At 46.2% G+C, this 21,809-nt stretch overlaps 1 protein-coding gene across 1 annotated transcript in view; it reads right to left on the reverse strand.

Annotated features, from left to right (window-relative positions):
- Window positions 1-789: 789 nt before the first annotated feature.
- The window catches only part of bsnb (bassoon (presynaptic cytomatrix protein) b), a gene marked incomplete at both ends in the record, with an annotated part of 80,627 nt that continues 59,607 nt past the window's right edge, over window positions 790-21,809 (reverse strand). Inside the window, 8 exons of the mRNA XM_080548053.1 lie at window positions 790-830; window positions 1,185-1,331; window positions 1,436-1,556; window positions 1,769-2,730; window positions 3,129-5,268; window positions 7,926-9,815; window positions 9,918-14,465; window positions 15,643-16,536. Coding sequence (XP_080404179.1) covers window positions 790-830; window positions 1,185-1,331; window positions 1,436-1,556; window positions 1,769-2,730; window positions 3,129-5,268; window positions 7,926-9,815; window positions 9,918-14,465; window positions 15,643-16,536 — 10,743 coding nt within the window. The remainder of the gene's footprint in view (window positions 831-1,184; window positions 1,332-1,435; window positions 1,557-1,768; window positions 2,731-3,128; window positions 5,269-7,925; window positions 9,816-9,917; window positions 14,466-15,642; window positions 16,537-21,809) is intronic.

Here is a 21,809-nt window from a genome sequence, read left to right on the forward strand (position 1 = left end):
GTTCACACATGGGGAGTTCAATGCTGACGAGGCATCCTTTGATTTCAGCCCTGATTGGTGATGTGAAGTGAGAGAGGAGAGTAGAAAAAAACACATAGCAGGTCAGTCTAAATACACAATCACAGCTCTTAATGAGTCATCACTTTGCTCATGACGTCTCATTATGCAGACATGGATGTATATTAATCTATGCAAATATCCAGCTGAAACAACACTTCCATTCATCAATCACAGTCTGACTGCACACACACACTGTTGCACAGCTTAAAGCCTCCTTGTATCATATACTGAATGGAAATGAGGTCTACGGCCTGTTATGAATTGTTTGAGGGGTGATGACTTAAAACAGATACAATACAGGGAGAACTTTTCTCTTTCTTTTTTGTGAGGCTGCTGTCCAGCAGAACAGCAAGATCTGCATATACTGTATGACGTGTTCTCATGTCGACAAAGCCCCAGCATTTTCACGAATGTGCTTATTTCATATGGGAGTGAGAAGTGTTAATGAGATACTCACTGATGCACTCAGGATCCCTTCTCCTCCTCCTTCCTCCACTGTGATTGTGAAATGTATAAAATGCCAGAAACAGTTTCATAGGTTTTTCTAGTACCAAGCCTCCAATCTCCCTTCATCTCAACTCCTCATATCCTGCAAGGCAAACATCCGCTTAATTTTATTATATTTTTTTGCATAACCGTGGCCTTCACAGCACACAAACAAGGTATTTGTGGATGCCTAAGAAATATATTCACAAACAAATACATTTTTATCACCCTCCTCTCTTCAGTTCACCAAAATGAAGTGAACTTCTTGCTGAGGGCAGACACCGCTGTGTAAAAGAGATAGAGGAGATGGGGAGAGGGGGAAGTACACAAAGAAAGAGAGAGAATGAATGGTAATACACTTCATAGGCATCTAGTACACACATACAGTACTATATTGTAGAAGGTGTGAACATTTTCATGCATTCATTCACTAAACATAGCTGAGACTGAGGATACAAAGACTGAGGACACAGTTAATTTCATACATACAAGTTATTACATACTACAAGAATATTAAATAACGTACATACTATAGAATGTAAAAAAAAAGAAAAGAAAAGGGTAGTGGTGCATATAGTGGTACGTATAGAGTGGAACCTCTTGAGAACTCTTTCCCCATGCCATGCTCTTGACCTTACCATCTCCCAGCTTCCCAGCCTGCTCGGCCGCCCCTCCCTGCAGGATATTGCCAAGAAGGTTGTTCCCCTCAACAGGTGGTTGGCCTGCTGCAGCGCTGCCAATCCCTGCAGGCCGACTACCTATCCCTCCAGGGGCTGCTTTGGAGCCTGTCCGGGGAGGAACAACAACACTGTCAGTGCTGCCATTGTGTTTGTGTATGAGAACTGGCACTCATGCAGTGTGTGACTGTGAGGTTAGGTGTTAGTCTTACCGATGCCGGTTAGGGGGGGCGTGGCGGTTTTGGGAGGCTGTGCTGCTGCTGCTGCTGCTGTTGCTGTTGCTGCAGGTTTCATCCCCGCAGCTGCTGCTGCAGGTGCAACATCCGTTTTCGGCTGTCATTAAAAGACAGAGAGACATATCAGAGATGCACTTCATTTAATTTCACAACTCTTTTTAGTAGTATATTTCTGTATCGATAGGTAAAAAGATGGAGTTAATGTCCCACTTTCACATTACATTCAGTCCTAAGTTGGATTGTTGATTGAAGAAAGTATGAGTTATAGCCTCTGAAATTATTTGAAACTGTCTCAGGTGTGCTCACCACTGTGGTTGGTGGCTGGCCTGCTGTAGGCCCTGCTCCTGGCTGGCGTCCCTGTGCCGGGGTCTGGCCAGGTTTAGCTTGCTGCTGGGATGCTGCTGGTCCAGCCCCTACTCCAGCCCCCGGTCCTGCAGCGGGTCCTGCAGCGGGTCCTGCAGCGGGTCCTGCAGCGGGTCCTAACCCCGTGGTGGTGGGTGCGGGTTGAGCCCCTGGAGTGGTGGTCTGAGGAGGCTGGCTCTGCTGCAGTGGCTGCTGCTGCTGTTGGGTACGCTGCTGCTGCTGTTGCTGCTGCTGCTGTTGCTGCTGCTGTTGTTGCTGCTGTTGTTGCTGCTGCTGGCCAGTCTGCTGGCCTCCTTCTGGCTGCTGAGAGCCAGGCTGCCTCCCTGACTGAGGCTGCCCGCTGGAGCGCTGCTGTCCACCTGGAGCCTGAGCCTGCTGCTGTTGCTTTGGCCCTACAGAGGGGTCCTGTCTCCTGGAGGATGAGCCTGGCTGCCTCTGTCCCCTTCCCTCATTACCATGATGGTGACCTGTGGCTGGGTCCCGGGAGTATTCCCCAGAGTCCCGGTGGCTTCCATGGGAGGAGCGGGGATCTGAGCCCCCTCTCTTCTGTGCAGAGGAGGAGCCACGGCCGTCAGAGCGGACTGATGGGTCTTTGGGGTGTGTCCTCGAAGAGCGAGTAGACCTGGGTTCCTCAGAGGAGTGGCGCGATGAGGAGTGCCTCCCCGAGCTGCTGCCATGGTGACGGTGGTCCCGGGATGTGGTGGATGAGGGGTGTTGGGATTGGTTGTATTCATCCTGGGGCCAGAGGTCCTCATCTGGGGGCTCGTCATAGTCATGATAGGTGTGCTTCACGTTGCCACGCCTACCAGTAGAGGCATGACCTCTACCTCCATGGTGTCTGGAGCGATCAGAGCGTGCCTCCCGTGGTTTCTCAAACCAGTCTGTCTCCTCCTGACCCAAATGATAGGCTTTTGGAGAATCAAAACAAAGATTATTAATCAGTTGCTTTAGTTTTTGTGATGTGTGGAGAGGAGAGACATGCAGACTGAAGCCATGCAAGCCATCCCAAGCTCCAAAAAATATGCAGACTGTCTCTTTGAGAGTCAAACAAAACAGAGCACAGTTTTTTTGTGAAATCACAAGACGTCGCACCACAAATCAAAAAATGCAGCATGCAAAAAAAAGAAAAAATAGGAATATACATGCATTTCATGCATTGGGCACAACATGTTTTTTCAACAGTCAGAACAAAAGGAGCCATCATGCTGCTCTCAAAGACTCAACACTTGACATGCAGTCACTTTTCAGCAGACAGAGGAGGGAGGAGCTTATGGTCAAGCAGTGATTGGTATTCAGCACCAGTTACCTTCGCTGTCAGATACAGCAGCGTGCATGTCATCAACAAGGTAAGGGTCATCTGGCTTGTAGACGTGGCTCCTGGGTATGTCCTTCATGTGGTGGTCCTGTACGTCTGGCAGGGAGTGGCTCGAACCGTACTGATTCCTCACATCATTGGGATCTGGCACGCCAGAACCTCGTCCAATTCCAACAGGCTTACCTACAGGACTGAGTGGGCTCTCCTCCTCTGAGTTCTGGGTGCGCATGGAGGGCCGTCCACTGCGGCTTTGGCTGCCTCTCTGGGACCTCTCCATGGCATCCCTCTCGTAGGACTTGCTCCTGTAACCTGTCGCATCTCTGGAGATCTTGTCCATACCGTAGCCTGTGGACCTGGATCTCCCAGAGCCATACATACGATCTTCCTCCTCCAAAGCCTCTCGGCTGGGTGTGCCATAGTACTTCTGCTGATCATAGACGTTCTTCTTCAGCCCATATGTGATGTCATCCTGGAGTTTTTTGGACCTGGACACGACCGTGCAGCTTCCCCCAGTTGATGTTGTCATGGTGTAGGACGCCAGGTCAGACTCCACATCCCGGGCCTCCTCAATGGGGGAAAACTTGGATATCTTCTGTTCCATGCCTTGTTTCCTATGTTTACTGCGTTTGGAGGAGACCACGGCAGGGGCCAGGTTCTTAGACGTGTGTTTCTGGGTCCCAGAGCTGGAGCGTGTTGTGGGGTGTTTATAATCATCATAGTAATAGGAAGAGCCCCCACTCACTGTGGTGTTGGTCCGGCTGTCCACGGCACCCTGCTGGTGGTAGCTTGTGGTTCCTGTAGGCCTACCATACTGGTCCACAGGCTCATCCTCTAGCCTGCCATAGGCACTCCCGTGTGCAGGGCCATTCTCACTACCATAGCGTCCACCTACAGGATGCCCCAGAGCGTCAGTGGGTGGGCATGTGTTCTCTTTTGTCAGCTCACTGATGTCATCGATCATAACATAATTCCTGGGGATATTCTGCTCTAGATTTGAAGTGTAGAGACCATCTGCAGTAAATGCAGAAGTGGGGCTGTCTACTGAGTGGGTCAGGCCAGGTTCAGGGGGGCGATATTGCCCATAGGTGTTGGGCATGGTATTGGAGGCATAGACAGGGCCAAAGCCTGTGTCTGGAGCTGACGTGGCTACTGACACGGCAGGATTGCTGATGACCTCGTAATTAGTGGGCAGCTTTTGTTCCAGATCAGCCAATGAGGTCTGCCGTGGCCTTTGGTGGACAGTGAGGATCTCTGCCTGGGGCTGGAAAGACAGGCTCTGGCCAGGCTGGTAGGAGCCCTGCACTGGGTATGGCAGGTTTTGGCCTGGGATATGTGGAGCAGGTGGTTGGAACCCCTGGTGACTGTGCTGCTGCATGCCTAGGTCTGTCTGGTAGGAGGACTGGCCATAGCCATGAGAGGTGAAGGCTCCCTGGGTCTGGTATCCAGGGCCTTGTGGAGGGTGGGGCTGGAAGGTACCTGGCTGGGGCTGGGATGCTGTTGGGTACTGAGGGGGTTGGAAACCTATCTGTTGGTAAGCAGCAGTTGGCTGCTGTGTGGGTGTTGGCTGGCTTTGAGGGTACTGATAGGACATGTACGAGGATGTGGAGGGATACTGGGAGGCTGCATTGAGGTCATTGGTGAACTGGCTAAGCGGTGCTGTGCTGGGCCTAGTTAGCAGACCATTACCATCAAAAGCCCCTGTTGCTGCTGCCATCCTCAGGTTATTGAGCTCGCTGTCTGACATGTAGTCCCGAGGGTCACCCATGCAGCGCATGTAAGCCAGTTCTCTTCTCTCTCTCTCCTTCACCAGTGTCTCCTTACGCTGGTGGATGCCCAGCTCCAGGTAACGCAGCTTAGCATCAATCTCCTTCTCCTCCTCCTCCAACTCGGCCTGCTGCTTGCGGAGCTTTGTAGACTCCTGCTCTACGGCCTTCAGTTCACTGAGCAGGCCTGCCTTGGTGACTCCCTGGGCAGGCCTGGGCAGGACCCTCTGGGGCATCCCTGGGGAGCTGTACATCTGGGACATCGCTGGGGTGACGATGGGGAGTGGGCTCTCCTCTGGAGGGGGGCTGGGGAGGGTCCTCTTCACCTTTCTCATCAGAGAGTTCTGCTGTTGCTGCAGGGTGGCCATCTGGAGGAGAGGGAAGTCAGGAAGCAGAAAAAAACTATGAGCCAACACTGAGCTATAAACAGAAAGCCTTTATGTAAAACAGACTAATTGCATTAGGTGCTTATAGTACAACGATTTAAGCTCCCTATGTTCCTAATATTGTACTCAGGATAACTGCTGTACAGCTTTTGTAGAGTAAGGGAGTTTAAGCATTAATTTTCAATAAAATGTTCTACTTAACACATTTTTGTCAATTTGAAAAACACTTTGATAAAGCACAATGGGCTAAATTATCTTTTCTAAATTGTCTCTTCAAAACACAATGGAAGATGAGTGCGACAGTACAATGACTTCAGATCATGACAAACTACCTCCACTACCTCCAGAAAAGATAACTAGGAGACGGTTAGAGTATCTGCATAAATGTGACAAGGTCTGGTGAATTCTCAAGTCATGCAAATGAGCAAAAAGCAACTTGTTTTGAAGAGCCCACTCTATATAACAAACAACAGTTTTAGGATCACTAATACTAATAATCTAATTAGATTCACTGTCTCGTCTGCCATAGGCTACTGGGTAAGTGATACATGGCTTGTAAACAAACATACGTTTTAGGACGTGTTCAAAAGCAAGGACCATGTGATCATCTAATTATGTATAGCTATGTGTTGTTAGCATGTTGATGTTCTATCAGCATGCTGTGAAGTGCTAAACATACAGTCAGATGTTCAAAGCCTAGCAGCTGTTTTGCATGTGTTTTGATTCAGAGCGCATTTCTTCGCTATTTGGTTTGAGGTGTACCAACATTCAAATAAGCATATCTTCTTCAACTCAGATTTCAATGTATGACACATCATTTCAAAGCTCAAAATCTGCACTTTAATAACCTGAAAAAAAACAGAAAATGACATTGCCCTACTTGAGGACGTTTTAACCAGACCCTGTCACAAATAATCAGTAGTCTTGCATTCTTCATCATAGAAGACTCAACTCATAACATATGCATTCCACTTTTTCCAATTTCCAAAAACTAATAACATGCATCAATCTCAAACATCAATGGCCACAATGAAATTACTAAATTATTTTCAACAGAAAATAACACTGAAATGTGGCTAGCTTGCTACTTACAATTTAGGAGTTGTGTACACCCAATGAAAGAGACATATTTTCAATGTTGATGTATAGCCGCACAAACAAAGCAAGACATTTATCTCAGAATTTCCATGTGTGGCTGTTCCGTCGACAGCCTTTGCACTGAGTGCAGACAAATTTGAATTTACTTCGACCAGCTGCTTACAAGCCGGAAGACAGCAGGACTGTACCAGGATGCCTCCACATTGTGTGTCCCCCTGGCATCTCTGAGGGCTTTGCCAGATATAGAAGGGAAAGCATGACAGAGAACAAGCGAAGTGGGGTGGGAGGGGGAAAGAGAAACAGAGACAGAGAGAAAGAGGGAGAGACAGAGTATATAGCAGGAGAGTGAAAGAGTAAGGGTGGGTAAGAACAGAAGTAGAAGTGAAAGAGAGAAGTCTACAGTTTAGAGAAAGAGAGAGGATGGAGGAGATGGAAGATTGCTTGGTGCCTGGCATGGACAGCTGCTCTCCTGAGAACATTCTGTCACGTCCTTTGGTGCCAAACCCTGTGTGATGCATCTGTGCTCTCTCTCTTTTCAGTACATTCAGTGTGCTGTCATTTACTCTCTCTCTGCTGTCTTACATTTTTATTTATCACAAATGTATACTGTACATATTACACTTACATTTACATTTACACACAAATATATTGGACTAATCGTTCACATTAATTGGGGAGTAAGGCTTTTGTGTAGAGTCTATCCTTTACAACATTGACATTAAACTATCTTTGAGGTCTGACAAACTGACAACATTTTGCAGAGTAGATTGAAGTTACCACTATACCAGTGTAGTTATGTGTAGTATCAGAGTAGTATCACTCTAGTAACAACCTTGTAAGTTAGTTAAGTGAGTTATTGAGCTAAGTGGTTTGTGTTATTACAGTACACATGTAGTGTAATAAGAACTGTTCAACTGCATACAGTATACCATGTAAGAACCTAATTAGTGTGCTTGCTGTATTCTGTAAGCAAGCAACACTATTGTTATCTCACATATATATTATGTATTAATACAGCCAATTTTGCCATAGCTACTCCTCCCAGAGTTTCTGCACTACGTAGACATGAAAGGTGTCAAAACGTTCCAGTGAACAGTTTATGAAATATTCAAGTTTTTGTGACGAAATCTGGCCCATAGGAATGAATGGTAGAATCTTCAGAACGTTAAGTGTGGTTGTGGGGTTTTTGATAACGTCTACACATTTTGTAAACTCTGCCACGCCTACAATTTTAAGTCACTGTCATCTGAATATCTAATATCTAAGCCATAACATTAATAATTGTTATGTTCTGGCCGTTTGTTTGTTGCCTAGCTAACACAGTAGCTTGAGACCCGGCTACCATGGTAACGGTCAAAGATTTAACAATACACAGCTTTTAACTTACACGTTCAATATCAAGGGATAGCGTTTATACTTCTTGGCTTTAATACCCTTATATGGGTTTCAGGTTAGCACACTTCACAATTTCCACAGAAATGTTGTTAAATGTTATCTCATGGTAAAAGTTGTCTTGGTAATAATGTTCACTGAAAACATACCTGACTGTTGGAGAGAGCCTGTTGATGATACGGGGAAAACCTGTTCTTGGCGGGGTCTTCTGACGTAGGGCTGAGGGGCTTGGGGTCTGACATGGACCGCTGCACACTCTTTATGGGCCTTGGGAGGGTCTGGTGACGTTGAGGGGACTCTGCAGTGAAGGCTTTCTGTTGGGGCGTAACATGCGCCTTGTTGAGTTTCTCTTGGGAGGTGAATGTTGTTTCCAGCATACGATGAGGAGACAGGGGAGAAACAGGGGAGTACAGCACCTGGGGAGACTTCGGAGGTTGGCGAGATGGAGACTCATTCTGTTGCTGGCCTTGCTGCTGGTAGCCAATATCTAGAGGATCTGGTTTCCTCCTCTCAAACTTAGCCACTCCTTGGAGTCGTGGAGAGGCTGGATCAGATGGAGTAGAGCCCACAAGCTGCAAACTGGTGGAGTACGGACTGATGGTGGTGGGTACACTAAGCTGAGGGGCCACCACCCCCTGAGACTGTGCCTCTGGTTCTGTCTGGCAGGCCAGGCTCTCTCCTTTCTGGGTCCTTTCAGGGGCAGAGATGTAGTGTAGCAGCTCAACCTTGGATGTCTCAGCCATAGTGATATGGATTGCAGGTGAAACCCTGCCCAACTGATCTGACTCAGTCTGGCATGAGGAGTCATTGGTGGTCTGAATGGCTATACTTGCGGAAGACACTTTAGTTGCAGCATCAGATTTGTTATCTGCACTGGAGTCTGAGTGTTTGGAGAACCGTGACCGTCTGCGCCTCACTGGCTGCTCCCACTCTCCCTGGTCCTCATCATCAGTCTGAACACTACAGTCAGCAATGCGTCTGGTCCTTCTGCGCCTATTCATGAACCTATCCTCACCTTCCTCATCATCCGTCTGCACACTGCAATCTGCAATCCTCTTCACTGTCTCATCCTCTGAGCCATCCCTCAGACGAGGCATTGAGTTTTGCTTTTTCATGGCCCTGGATTCTGCCTGTTCATCACTGTTCCTTAAAGACATCTCAGAGGCAGAGCTAGGTATAGGCCTTGAGGCCACTACAGCCTGGACCACCTGCCCATCCATGTGGGGTGGCCAGAATTGAACACTCTGGCCATCTTGTTGGATCACCCTACCACTCTGATCACAGATGATGAAACCTTGGGTGGCTCCTCCCCCTACCACAACCCCTTGCATGGCATTCTGTGCAGTTGTGGCTGCAGCCACTGCTGCTGATGCGGCGGCTGCCTCTGCTGCTGCGGCTGCTGCTACTGCCTCCACTGCTGCAGTCTTCTGCCTCTTCTGCTCCTCCAACTGTTGCTGGAGCTGCTGCTGCAGAGACTGTATCTGGTCGAGCTGCATCCTCTGCTGTGCTAGCTGTTCTCTCTGCATGACTAGCTGGTTCTCCCTCTCTGACTGCTGCTGATGCAATACTTGCTGTTTGATGGTTTGCAGTTCCTGGATCTCACGCTGCACTAGCAGTTGTTCTTTCTCCCTATGCCGCTGGAGCTCTACGCGGTCTCTCTCTAGCTCCTCGTGTAATCGCAGCTGTCGTAGCTTTTCTAACTCGACTCGCTCTCGCTCCAGCTGCAACATCTGTTCCTGCTGCTGTCTCAAACGCTCCTCTTCCTTTTCCTTCTCTGGGTCGATAGGAGCAGCAACTGCAGTGCTGGCTGCTGCTATAGGTGCAACCTGGGGAGTTATCTGTAGCTGGGTCTGTGGCTGCACTAATGCCTGTGGCTGCGGTTGAGTCATAGGTGGCATTTGAGACTGGGATTGGGTTTGAGTCAGGGATAAAGGTTGAGTTTGTGTTTGTTGAATTGGAGTTTGCAATTGTTGCTGCATTTGGGATTGAATTTGGGCTTGCATCTGCTGGGATATTTGAGGTTGAATTTGAGATTGGGTCTGAGGGTGTGTTATAACATTCTGCACTGTGATTTGAGATTGGGGTGTCTGTTGGTTTGCAGGGACTACTGCTGTCTGACTTGGCATTGCAGTAGTGTGTACACTAGCAATTGGTACACTTTGTGTACCCAAATATGTAACAGGCTGGGCCGGTGGAAATGTTGCAGCCGTATGCACAGTTATGGTTGCTGAAGGCTTCCCAAGGTAGACAGGAGTTTCCTGGGTGGGGTTGCTTGTGGCAGGTACACCTCCAGGAGCTGATGTAGGGAACTGGTTGGGAGGGGGATAACGGTACGGTCCCTGTGTGGACAGAGGCATCCTTGGGGTCACATGAGGCAACCTGGTGAGACTAGCCAGTGGTACAGTGGTCACACTTGCAGGGTAAGGTCGGAATATTCCTCTTGGCATGGGTGGCAGAACAGAGGCAGGCTGGGTGGTAATTGGCAAGGTAGAGGCTATTGGGGTATTAATGGTGGAGTATGTCATGCCGTCAGCTCCTCTCATAGCAGAAGGATATAAGGCCCGTATGCTTGCTTGTCTAGCATTTATCAAATGAGTAAGAGCTTGGCCATGTGCAGTGGGCCTCCCATCAGGGCCATACAGTAGATTGGCTCTGATTGATGCTAAGCTTTGCTGTAGATTAGGCCTCCCTGTAGGCCCTGATCCTCTTCCAGCACCATACTGCATCAGTTCAGGGTTGTTTCCATACCGGTTCCCAAACTGGTCCATAGAGCTAAGAGCTGCACACATTCTGCTGATTTCCCTGGCAGTGGTGGCACTGTACTGTGCCAGATTTGAGTCCTGTAATACTGTGGGACCATAGCCATAGTCTTGATTTATGTTGGACATGGAACCATACCTTCGCAGGGGTAAAGGAGGACCTGCAATATCTCCTTGGTGACGCAAGTCTGTGTAGGATCCATACTGTGCACCCATGCCAAGATGCCCTCCCTCATAGGCCTGATTCATGTTGCTCAGATCCACTGCTAAGTCCCCTGGGTCATTCCTCTGATAGTACTGAAGCCCAGCAGTAGATAGGTTGTTGTCAGACAAGGAAGGTTGAAGCCTCCCTGTAGATGGTATAGGGTATGGTTTGTGTTCCCCTGTTACTGCTTGCGTGCCTGCTGACTGGTAGCCATCTTTTACAGGTTGTTGTTGCTGTTTTCCTGTACCGTAATGTGGGGCAGGGGGTGGCCGGACAACTTGGGAAGGTTCAGAGGTGGGGGTTTTATCTGGTGTCACTGTTGTGGCCGTCTGACTAAAGGGCCCTGAGCAGCTACCACCAAAGGGCAGTTTGTAAACAACGTCACAACAAGCTACTTGATTCTCTGGTTTTATCTGTCCAGTGAGATCCAAGACCTGGGGAGGGGGAGGAGGGGGCTCCTGTCTTTTCACCAGCTGAGTCACTGTGGCCCCGTGTGTTGTTTTGCTTTCATCCAGTTGAACCATCATGACATGGGGCTTGCCTGTGGACAGGTTCATCACTGTGGGCTTGTTCTTCAACTCTAAAGCAACCCCACTGTAGATGTCATGTGAAGTGGTTGAGGGAGGAGCCCCAGCTGGTGGTTGCGGTGGGAGGGGAGATACTCTAGGAATAGCACTGACACTGACCACAGGCTGGGTACTGCCACTGCTTGTCTGGCTCACTATAATGTCTTTCTTTAACAACAGTGGCTGGACTTGCATTGGCTGGACTTGGTTAGCCAAGTTGTAGCGAGCAAATGAGGACTGTTGGTGCTGCTGAAGCTGCTGTTCAAGGAGCTGTTGCTGCTGTAGAAGCTTTTGCTGTTGCATTTGTAGCTGATGCTGTTGGATACCAAGGTCCTCCAGACAGGCATCAATTTTAGGAATGGATGGGTCTGTAATTGGTGGCTTAGTCTGAGTTAGACATACTGCTGATCCAACGCCTTGCCCAAGATCTATACGGTTCTGTAATGGATCTCCATACACCACTGGCTGCTTTGGTTGTGATATAAACATGGAGGCTGCCACTGTGACACTCACTGTTGTTGGAGTTGAGGCTGCCACGTGTGGCTGCTCCTGTGCATTCAGGTTCATGATAAGAGGCTGTACAAGTGTGTGACGACTGGAGGTTTGTTCTGAACCAAGGGAGTACCTCCTTGAATCAGATGCCAGAGATGTTAGATCCATCCCTTGATCTGTCATAATAATTGGGGCAGGCTTCATTGGTGCCCTCAGGTCTACTACATTACCACTTGGGTGCATTTGGCCCTGCTCTACAACCCTAGAGGTGCCTGGAACATTGGAGATTCTACATAGAGAGATATTTTCCATCGATAATGACCCACGACTGTATGTGGTTGCAGTGGTCACTATGCTCCTATCGACATGAACTCTCTCTGCAGTTTGAGCCCTCTGTAAGCCATGTTGAGGGGATTGGTGTGATGGTTGTATTTGTGGGGATGTTGGGGAGCTTGTCGAAGGAATCTGGGAGTGATATATGGACTGATGGCCAACCGGTGTTGGTGAGGACAGAGGAGAGGTGGAGGAGTTTACTGTTAGAGGCTTGGCAGGAGTGGTGGTTTCAGAGCCTAGAGTTATCACCATCACTGGTGAATCTTGAGAGGACTGTTGTCTTGCAAGGCGTGGTGACACTGCTCTTTGAGGTGTCTGGGCTCCATGTGGTGCCACTGGAGAGGAAGGGCCACCAGTGCCTGCCTGAGAAGGCACTGGCTTGCCCATCCCACCAGTGGGGCGTGGGGATGGAGAATGAGTGGGACTCTGTGTGGGAGAGGCAGAGGGGGAGAGTGGAGGACTGGGGCCTTTGAAATAGGAGAACACTTTGGATGTGAGGGATGATGCTCCCGGGTCAGTAGGTGGAGCCTGTGCTGGCTTCTGAGGCCCTGGCCTTCCAGCAGATTGAGTCATAGCAGACTGACTTTGGGTTGCTACTGCAGGGGGAATGACACCCCCTATTTTGGCAGTCTGTGTCCTCATTCTGTCTTGTGTTTCTTTTGATAAATGCTGTGTTACACGGATTCCTGGGGCTCGTGGGTCACTCCCAGTTGAAGAGAATGAAACAGGTGCAGAGATCTGTGTGGGGCTGGAGCCAGGAGTCAACACAGCTCCAGTGTCTAGATGTGGTTTACTACCAGGCTGAGGGGCCCCTGCTTGTGGTCTTTGCTGATTGTTGATTGGTTGGCCTTGCCTCCCTGGTTGTGTCTGCTGCTGCTTCTGCATCATCTCTGCTTTCCTCATCATTTCCTCATAGACTTCCTCTGCACTTTTCAGTGTCTTGTCTGATGGCGAGGTAGCTGTAGGTTTTTCTGTGGGGGAGTATAAAGACATGAAAGTGGGTAGGTTGTATTCACTCCCTGACTTGTACAGCTTTGAGCCCATCACTTCAAACCCTTCTGCTTCTGAGTCCATGGAAGGGGAGTATTCTGAGCAGGAAGATCTATGGAGTTCCTCCATCTCAGCCGCCTGTCTCAGCTCCTCAGTTGGGGATGCATCCTCGATGGGAGAGAGGTTGCTAGGGGGAGTCTTGGATCTCTCTCTGCGTCTCTGTGCCCGTAGCTCCTCTTTGTCCCTCTTTGTTTTCCTGGCTGTGCTACGAATCCTCTGTTGCTCCAGATCTCTCATTTTCTCCTGCTCTCTCAGTAGCTCCTCCTCCTCCCTCAGTTCATCCTCCTCAGACGAGTCCTCTATAGTGGGCAGTAGAGGGCCGTGGGACCGATGCCGAGCTTTTCTCTGCTGCTTTGCCTCCTCCAATCTCTGTCTGCGGCTGGGGCTACTGTCGCTATCATCCTCCATGGAGGACACAGAGGTGGGGGATGTGCCAGAAGTGTAGCTGGGAGTGGTGGCAGGGAGGGTGGATGAATACTCCCCCCTTGAGCGCTCCTCTGGTGATCCAGTCAGGCTCTCCATCTCCAGCTCTGGCTCTCTGAGGTCATGCTCCGTGCTGAGTTCCATGTCTCGGTTGTAGCTGTTGGTGTTGTTCAGTTCAATGGTCTTAAACCGCCGTAGGCCACCTTGCGAAGCCATCATACCTTCATCATCCTCCCCTGTTTTGTATGCACTATCAGTCCCCTTGCTATCCTCCTCAAAACTACTGGAATGGTGAGTGAGGCGCCGTTTCTCTTTCCCCAAATCCCCACTGTGCTTGTGCCCCTTTTTGGTTTTCTGATACCCATACTCTTCCTCCTCCTCTAGCTCATCCTCGTCAGCGCTCATCTCCATGATCTGCCTCCTCATAAACTCCTCATCTGTTAACTCTTTATGAGACTTCTTCTGCCTGGGCGGTAGGGGAGAGAGACCACTCTCACTGCTGTCCTCTACATAGTCGTGCCGTAGCTTGCAGCTTTGATCATCCGACGACTCGTCTCGTGCTGTTTCCTCATCAGAGTTATACTCCCGTTCTTGGCCGATTGGCAGCGAATGAGGCCTCTGCTTCTTGTCGTCATCATCCCGGGGTTTCCCCCGCCCCTGATCTGAGGTCGTCTTGGACTCTAACAGGGGCCGCATGGAGCTCTCCAGCTTGGTGATCTCTGAGGGGCTGGGGGGGCCTCTTTCACTGAGCTTGAGTCCCTCCTCCCGGATCTGGCCAGTGATCTCGCTCTGTGAACTGGAGATCCCGTCTGAGGAGTAGCCTGTGTCACTTAAGCTCTGTGTGCTGGACTTGTTTGAATCCTGAGGAAAGAGAGAAGTGAGAGAGAGGTCAGACACTGTTAACAACAACAGTCTTTGGGCCCTGAATTAATTAATGGCAAAGTTTACTACAGGCATCAGTGCGTCCTTTCTATCCCATCATTTTACCAAAGTCATCAGCAGTGTCACTTTTATGAGCATTTGTTTCACAGATGATAGGGGTTGGAATTAAAACACTCGAGCTCACACAGATGAGATACAGCTATATTATTATTCTAGCAAGACATTAGAGAGTAATTATATAGCAAGGAATTCAGTCATTATGAAAGCGCAGGCAACTATAATAGACAATGTAAAGTGCAAAAGATGACTAAATAAAAGGTTGAGATGAAAAGAGCCAAACGAATAAACAAAAAACAATAAAACATGTTATTTAGGTTACAGTACATGCTGGATTAATATTCAATGTATTCTCCACCAGTTGAAAAAAAATGGTAATGAATGAACAAGGTGATGCGGAAAATAGTAATAAATGTAATTACATGTAAACCGATGTATTACATCATGTTGATATTCCAGATCATTATGATTATGTTGCAAGTATAAAGCTGCCATATTAAAGATAATACATGATGTTATAACATAAAATAAAATATACTGAATCTGATGCATTGAGATAGACGAAGATTAGAAAAGGAAAAGAACAAGAACATTTATGAAGATGACGATGCTGATGATAAAGATGATGATACAGTCAGACAGCTGATGATGGTGATGATGATAGATAATCATACAGATGAAGTGACAGTGGTGGTGATGATGATGATGATGATGATGATGATGACTGATAACAGATGATGGTGATGATAACAGTGATAGATTATCATACAGATGAAGAAAGATGACACTGATGAAGATGATGATGACGATGATGATGATGATGATGATGATGATTAAGGCAGTGGTGATGATGATTATCGAAATCATAGATTATCATACAGATAAAGAAAGATAACAATGATGATGAAGATGATGATGATGATGGTGATTAAGGCAGTGGTAATGATGATTATCGAAATCATAGATTATCATACAGATAAAGAAAGATAACAATGATGATGAGCATGATGATGACTGATATTAAAATCAAGCCAAAATAATATTTGTGGTAAATGAAGAAGAAACGGAGGTGAAGACGTGGAAGTTGCAGGTAGCTCACTTCATGGTGTCTTAACTTCTGTGAGTCTTCAGTTTTCTTCAGGTCTTTTGAAGTGGTGATAGCTTCAGGCCCTCCCTTCTTGGGTGAGGCTTTGACTTCTGCTTCCTTTTGAGATTTGGGTGTGACTTTAGTCTTCTCCTGGCCCTGCTGTTGTTTACGGGTCTGGTTGTTAGCCACAGGAACACTCTGGGTGGGTTTAGGTTGAGTGGGTGTTGCCTTGGCAGAGGTGGGTGCTGCCTTAGCAGAGGATGGTTGGGTAGGGCCCCTGGTCTGGGTAGGGCCCTTGGCCTGCGGGGGGCCTTTGACCTGGTTAGGGCCCTTGGTCTGGGCTGGGCCCTTGTTCTGAGGGGAAGGCTTGGTCTGAGGGGAAGGCTTGGTCTGAGGGGAGGACTGCGTAGGGCCCTTGGACTGGGGGGAGGACTGCATAGGGCCCTTGGACTGGGGGGAGGGCTGGGTAGGGCCTTTGGTCTGGGGGGAGGGCTTGGTCTGTGGGGAGGGCTGGGTAGAGCCTTTGGTCTGGTTGGTAGGATGGGCTGTGTTCCTGCTTTGGGGGGTGGGCTTGGTCTGGGGGGAGGGCTGACTAGGGCCTTTGCTCTGGGTGGAGGGCTGGGTAGGGCCCTTGGTGTGGGGGGAGGGCTGGGTAGGACCCTTGGTTTGGGGGGTGGGGCCTGCCTGCTTAACAGGGGAGAAAGGGCCACTTACTTGGGCACCTGGTGGTTTCTGTTGTGGTTGTGGAGCTGTGGGTTTAAGTCCTGTTTGTTGAGGCTGTTGTTGATTGGCTGGAGCTGGATTCCGTGGGGATCCCATTGGCTGGGAAACAGGAGGTGGAGCATCTCCAAGGCTGCCAGACAAAGCTCTCTGGGTCTGGCAGTTCAGGCAGAGCCATTCTTTCTTCTGAAAAAAATCAAACAATACAAAAACAGAGCTCAGAAAATTGCCTTGCACACAATGAACACAAAAATACTTCTCCAAACTACAGATTGTTCCACGATGATCAAGATGCAGAAAATAACATCAACAAGAAACAAACACTTCAACAGTCTCTCCTAAGAAAACATCACAAGTTAAATTTGAAACTAAGTAAAATTATGTGGAGACAAGATTATGAGGAGATTTAACAAGATGATGCCTACCCTGCAGTCAAAGTACTTGTGTACAAATGACACATCTTCGTAAATAGAAATCATATACTGTAAAAGCATGTTCCGTACCATCATAAATCAGCCACTTTACATATGGGAGAAGATGTTAGACTGCTAATTCACCCTTAGTTAAATACAAGTCCCACTGTTTTGTCGTTTGTAATACAAAAATTATGTGTGCAAGCTGAAATGTAAAGTATACAAAGGCCCCAGCAGTGGCAGCAAACCAAAAGGGAGAAGGCTTTTAAGGGAGTATGCTGACTCCGAACAGAGAGGACATTGACCTTTATGTTGATATTAACACAGGAGAGTCAACACATACTATATAGAGAGAGAGATCAGTTAAAGCAATGTGCTAAAAAAGAATAAGAGATGTAGCATATACATAGCTTACTACTATCCTCTCCTGTATCTAGCCTACTTCTAACTACCATACTCGCCATACTGTATCACTATCACTATCATGTTTTATATCACTATTTGCACTTCTAGTTAGATGCTAAACTGCATTTCATTGTCTGGTACTTTGCAATGAGAATAAAGTTGAATCTAGTTTGAAGTAGAAAGTTATCTTATCTAATACAAATAAAAGGCATCTTTGGGTATTTGTAATACTTAAAAATAAGTGCCATAGATAGCAACAGCGTAATGAGAATGAGAATTATTAGTATTGTTATTGGTGGTATATTTCTTATTATTCTTTTCCCCGCTTTGGTCAAATAGCTCAAAAAGTCCCTGACCAAAAATGCTATAAATGTGCATGCCACAACTAGAGAGCATCAGTAATTATGGCAGAAAGAATTATCATGATTAGACTATAGGTGGCACTATAATAACCAAAAGTAAAACATTTAATTCAGAATGCTGGCATTTCCGCTCCGTTGGATGAACATGTATGAAACTTGGTACATATGTGTCTTTATATACACATATGTGTGTATGAAACTTGGTACATATGTGTCTTTATATACACATATGTGTGTATGAAACGTGGTACATATGTGGGTTAGGGTTAGTGTCATATGTGTCTTTATATACACATGTGTGTATGAAACTTGGTACATATGTGGGTTAGGGTTAGTGTAAACTTGGTACATATGTGGGTTAGGGTTAGTGTAAACTTGGTACATATGTGGGTTAGGGTTAGTGTCATACTGTATGTGTATGAAACGTGGTACATACTGTATGTGGGTTAGGTTTAGTGTCATATGTGTCTTTATGTATGTGTGTATGAGACTTGGTACATATGTGGGTTAGGGTTAGTGTAAACTTGGTACATATGTGGGTTAGGGTTAGTGTAACGTGGTACATATGTGGGTTAGGATTAGTGTAAACTTGGTCCATATGTGGGTTAGGGTTAGTGTAAACTTGGAACATATGTAACAAGATTGCAGAGAAAATTATATGAAAACTAAAAGTAATTGGGCCAGAATTTTCAAATTCTCATAGATTTTTGCTCTGCTAGGTTAAGTCCCTGAACAAAAATGCTATAAATGTGGATGCCACAACTAGAGAGCATCAGTAACAATGCCAGAAATAATTACCATGATTAGACCATAGGTGGCTCTATAATAACAAATAGAAAATCAAGTAACTTCACAATGCTGGCATTTCTACCCCGTTGTATGAAAATGTATGAAACGTGGTACTGTGACACAGCCCAATGAAAAGGGCTACCTGTAGGCGAAATCATTTTTCTGTTTTTTACATGTGCTTAAACTACAGAATGGAAGCTTTCAAATGATGCATCATACATTGAAATCGGAAACAAATTGAAGACGACATGAGTATTTGAAAGTTGCTACACCGGAAATCACTAAGCACAGAAAATCCCCATCAAAGATAATGAATCCCCATCAAACAACAAGAAACGAAGTCATTGTGTTATAGATTACACTTATTTAATGAACGTAAAACAGTTCGGAAAAATAACGAGTGGGTACTTCACATCTTCGAGTTGAATGTTAGCTAAAAAAACGAAAATCTGAGAAAAAAAAACAAAAAACTTTCAAGACGAATTTCACGTCTTTCTCATTTCCGAGAGGTGTCTGTTTACATCAGATTGTGACACTTATTGTGGAAGATGTTGAGAATCAGCTGCACATGGAAGAATGTGATGGAAGAATGCACTGTGCATGCAGAGGTTTTGCAATTCCATTGAATTGGGGGATAGTTTAACCAATATATGCCACAAGACCTAGAATTGCCTTATGTGTACCACAAAAAGGTTCACTGTTATAAGCTAACTTTTTGGATGAATCCAAATTCATCCAAAAAGTCCCCAAATTCCCGGGCGTAACTTCCCATGGAAAAATTCCAGAAAAAGTTTCCGACACTTTGAAACCATAGTCATGAAGGATACTGATGTTTTGCATCAAAAAGAGTGTGTACGGACATGCAGCCCCACACACACACACACACACACACACACACACACACACACACACACACACACACACACACACACACACGCACACACACACACACACACACACACACACACACACATACGCACACACACAGCACTAGGCTTATTCACTGTGGACATCACTTCAACCCACACACACTTGCAATTTCGTCAATAGAGAAAAGACATTGAGGGAATAAACAAGTGCCTGTGGATTGATGCATCTTGACAAAGACCAAAAAACTTTAAAGACGAATTTGACGTCTTTCTCATTTCCGAGAGGTGTCCATTTACATCAGATTGCGTCACATATGTGTCTTTCCACATGGGGAACATAAATTGTATATGAACATGTGTGGTGCACGTCTCTCTATAGGGTGTTAAAGGATAAGAGATCAAGGAAAGCAGAAATATTGCTCTATTTAAAAAAAGGTTTAAAGGAATGATTTTTGTTAACTACCAAAATGAGGAAAGGGAAGGTTGTTAATCTTCTGGATACTAAGGTGTGGTTTTCTTTGTCTTTTTCTTTTGTATTAAATTGTGGATACTGATGTGTGTTATTTATTTATTTTGTGTTGTTTCAGTATTAAGAATGAACAATTATTTGTACTGTTGATACTGAAATGTATGAATTAATTAACTGGATTATATAATTTAAGTATAATTGTTCTCACTTGAGAGTGACGGATAGGGGTAGGACAGGATAATCTTAGGCTTCATCCTACTCCCTTTCCAACATTGATAGGCCTGTACTCTACATAATTATTAGTTATTAGTTATTTTATTATTTTAAATCATGTTCGAAATAAAAGATTCATTCATTCATTTAAAGATATCTGAGAAAATGATATGAAAAGAAAAGAAATTGGCCCATAATTTTCAAATGCTCTGAGAATTTGCCGTGCTACGTCAATATTTATGGCAGTCGACGGGCTAATTCATAGTTTGCAGACACGTGACTGGCGCAGAGCCCTGGTGGGCAAAACATAGTGGAAACTCCGTAGAACTGCAGCACCGACCGGTCATTTTCCCACCTGTTTCAAGCAACGATTATTTAGATCACCTCTCAAAAGAAGAAAAACAAAGATATGTGAACAAACTACACATTTTGGACACTTGCGATCCACATACAGCACCCGCCGCAGTATTTCAATCACTAAAAACAGCGAAGTCGCTGCCAGAGCTCCAGTTCGGTGATGTCTACATGTATCTTGTGGAGAATCCTTCCCCTCACACTTCCGCCGAAAGCGTACAAAAGTACAGACAGTTATCTGTATTTTCGATCTGGATGGGTCAATAATGCTAATGTTAGCTAGCTAGCTAAAGGACCTACACAACCAACTCCAAGCTGGTAGCGTGCACAAAAACAAACCATGTCAGAACAAAGATAATGACTAAAAATAGAATAATTAGTCAAAGTCAAAGTCAGCTTTATTGTCAATCCAATATATGTACAGACATACAGAGGGCTGAAATTGCGTTTCCCTCTCATCCACGGTGCATAGCAAACAAAAACAATACATAACAATATGATACGACAAGATAAAAAATAACTATATATACAAAAAATACTAGAAGATTTGAAATGTGCGGTACAATGTACAGGGGTGGAATACAATATGAACAATGACAATAGTGCAATAGTGGTAATTGGCTCACTATAATAGAGTAAAGTGGCTACGTAAATAATTAAAATAATCAGTGTTTACTTGAGCTTATCTTTGAAATGTTTGCTGCAGAGACGTGTGTACTTTGATGGTTTGCCCTCCACAGGGACTGAGACACATCTAATAGCACAAATCCACTCCTCTCTGGGTTTTCTTTTTCTGACGGAATTCTGTAGAAGCACAACCCAGGGTCGTCTCCTCGTCGGTTAGTGCACCCGATTGCACAGCAACTATCCAGCATTTTGTCAAACAACTAATTACTTGGTAAAAACCTGATAAAATAGCTGGCAGGCAGCGGAAGAAAGATTTGTTTTGCCCGCCAGGTGGGCGTTCCCAGTATGCCATGACGACACGTGCAAACTATGAATAGAGGGTACTACAATGTGTTACTATGTCGAAGGATTTGAAGACACGTCTGTGATGTAATGACGCTTCATTTGGCGTGGGCACAACACGTGCCCACCCTCCTCCCCTCCTCCATCTTTTATGAATACGAGAGGACAGAGGTCGCAGGTCGCAATTAGCTAGCTATGTTTTCTGTCCAGCCTTTTCAATTTGAACCCGAGCGCAGCGAGGAGGACAGCAGAGAAGACATTACACAACATGTCAATCAAAATTAAGATGATCCAAGAGGTGAGGAGGCGCGAGTGGGACATAATCACTGGTATCTGTGCAGCAACTGTCAACCAATGCCAACCGAGATAGAGAGTGTAAACAAACTTGTTGTAAAGAGCACAGATTTCTGTCCGCAGCTGTTCAAGGCAAGTTGACGTTATCAAACTATCGTTTTATGATAAAGCGTAGTCTTCTTACCTGTGAGCTCTTTCATTAGCGGTGGTCGATTAAATGCCTCCAATGCATCTTTAGAAAAGTGGCAAGAACAAAGACGCGCATCTTTATGCAGTTGCATAACACATGCATCTTCCCTGTAGTATGCTGTATATTGATTCC

This window comes from Nansenia antarctica (assembly GCF_963989245.1).
Source record: "Nansenia antarctica genome assembly, chromosome: 18".
Taxonomy (NCBI): Eukaryota; Metazoa; Chordata; class Actinopteri; order Argentiniformes; family Microstomatidae; genus Nansenia; species Nansenia antarctica.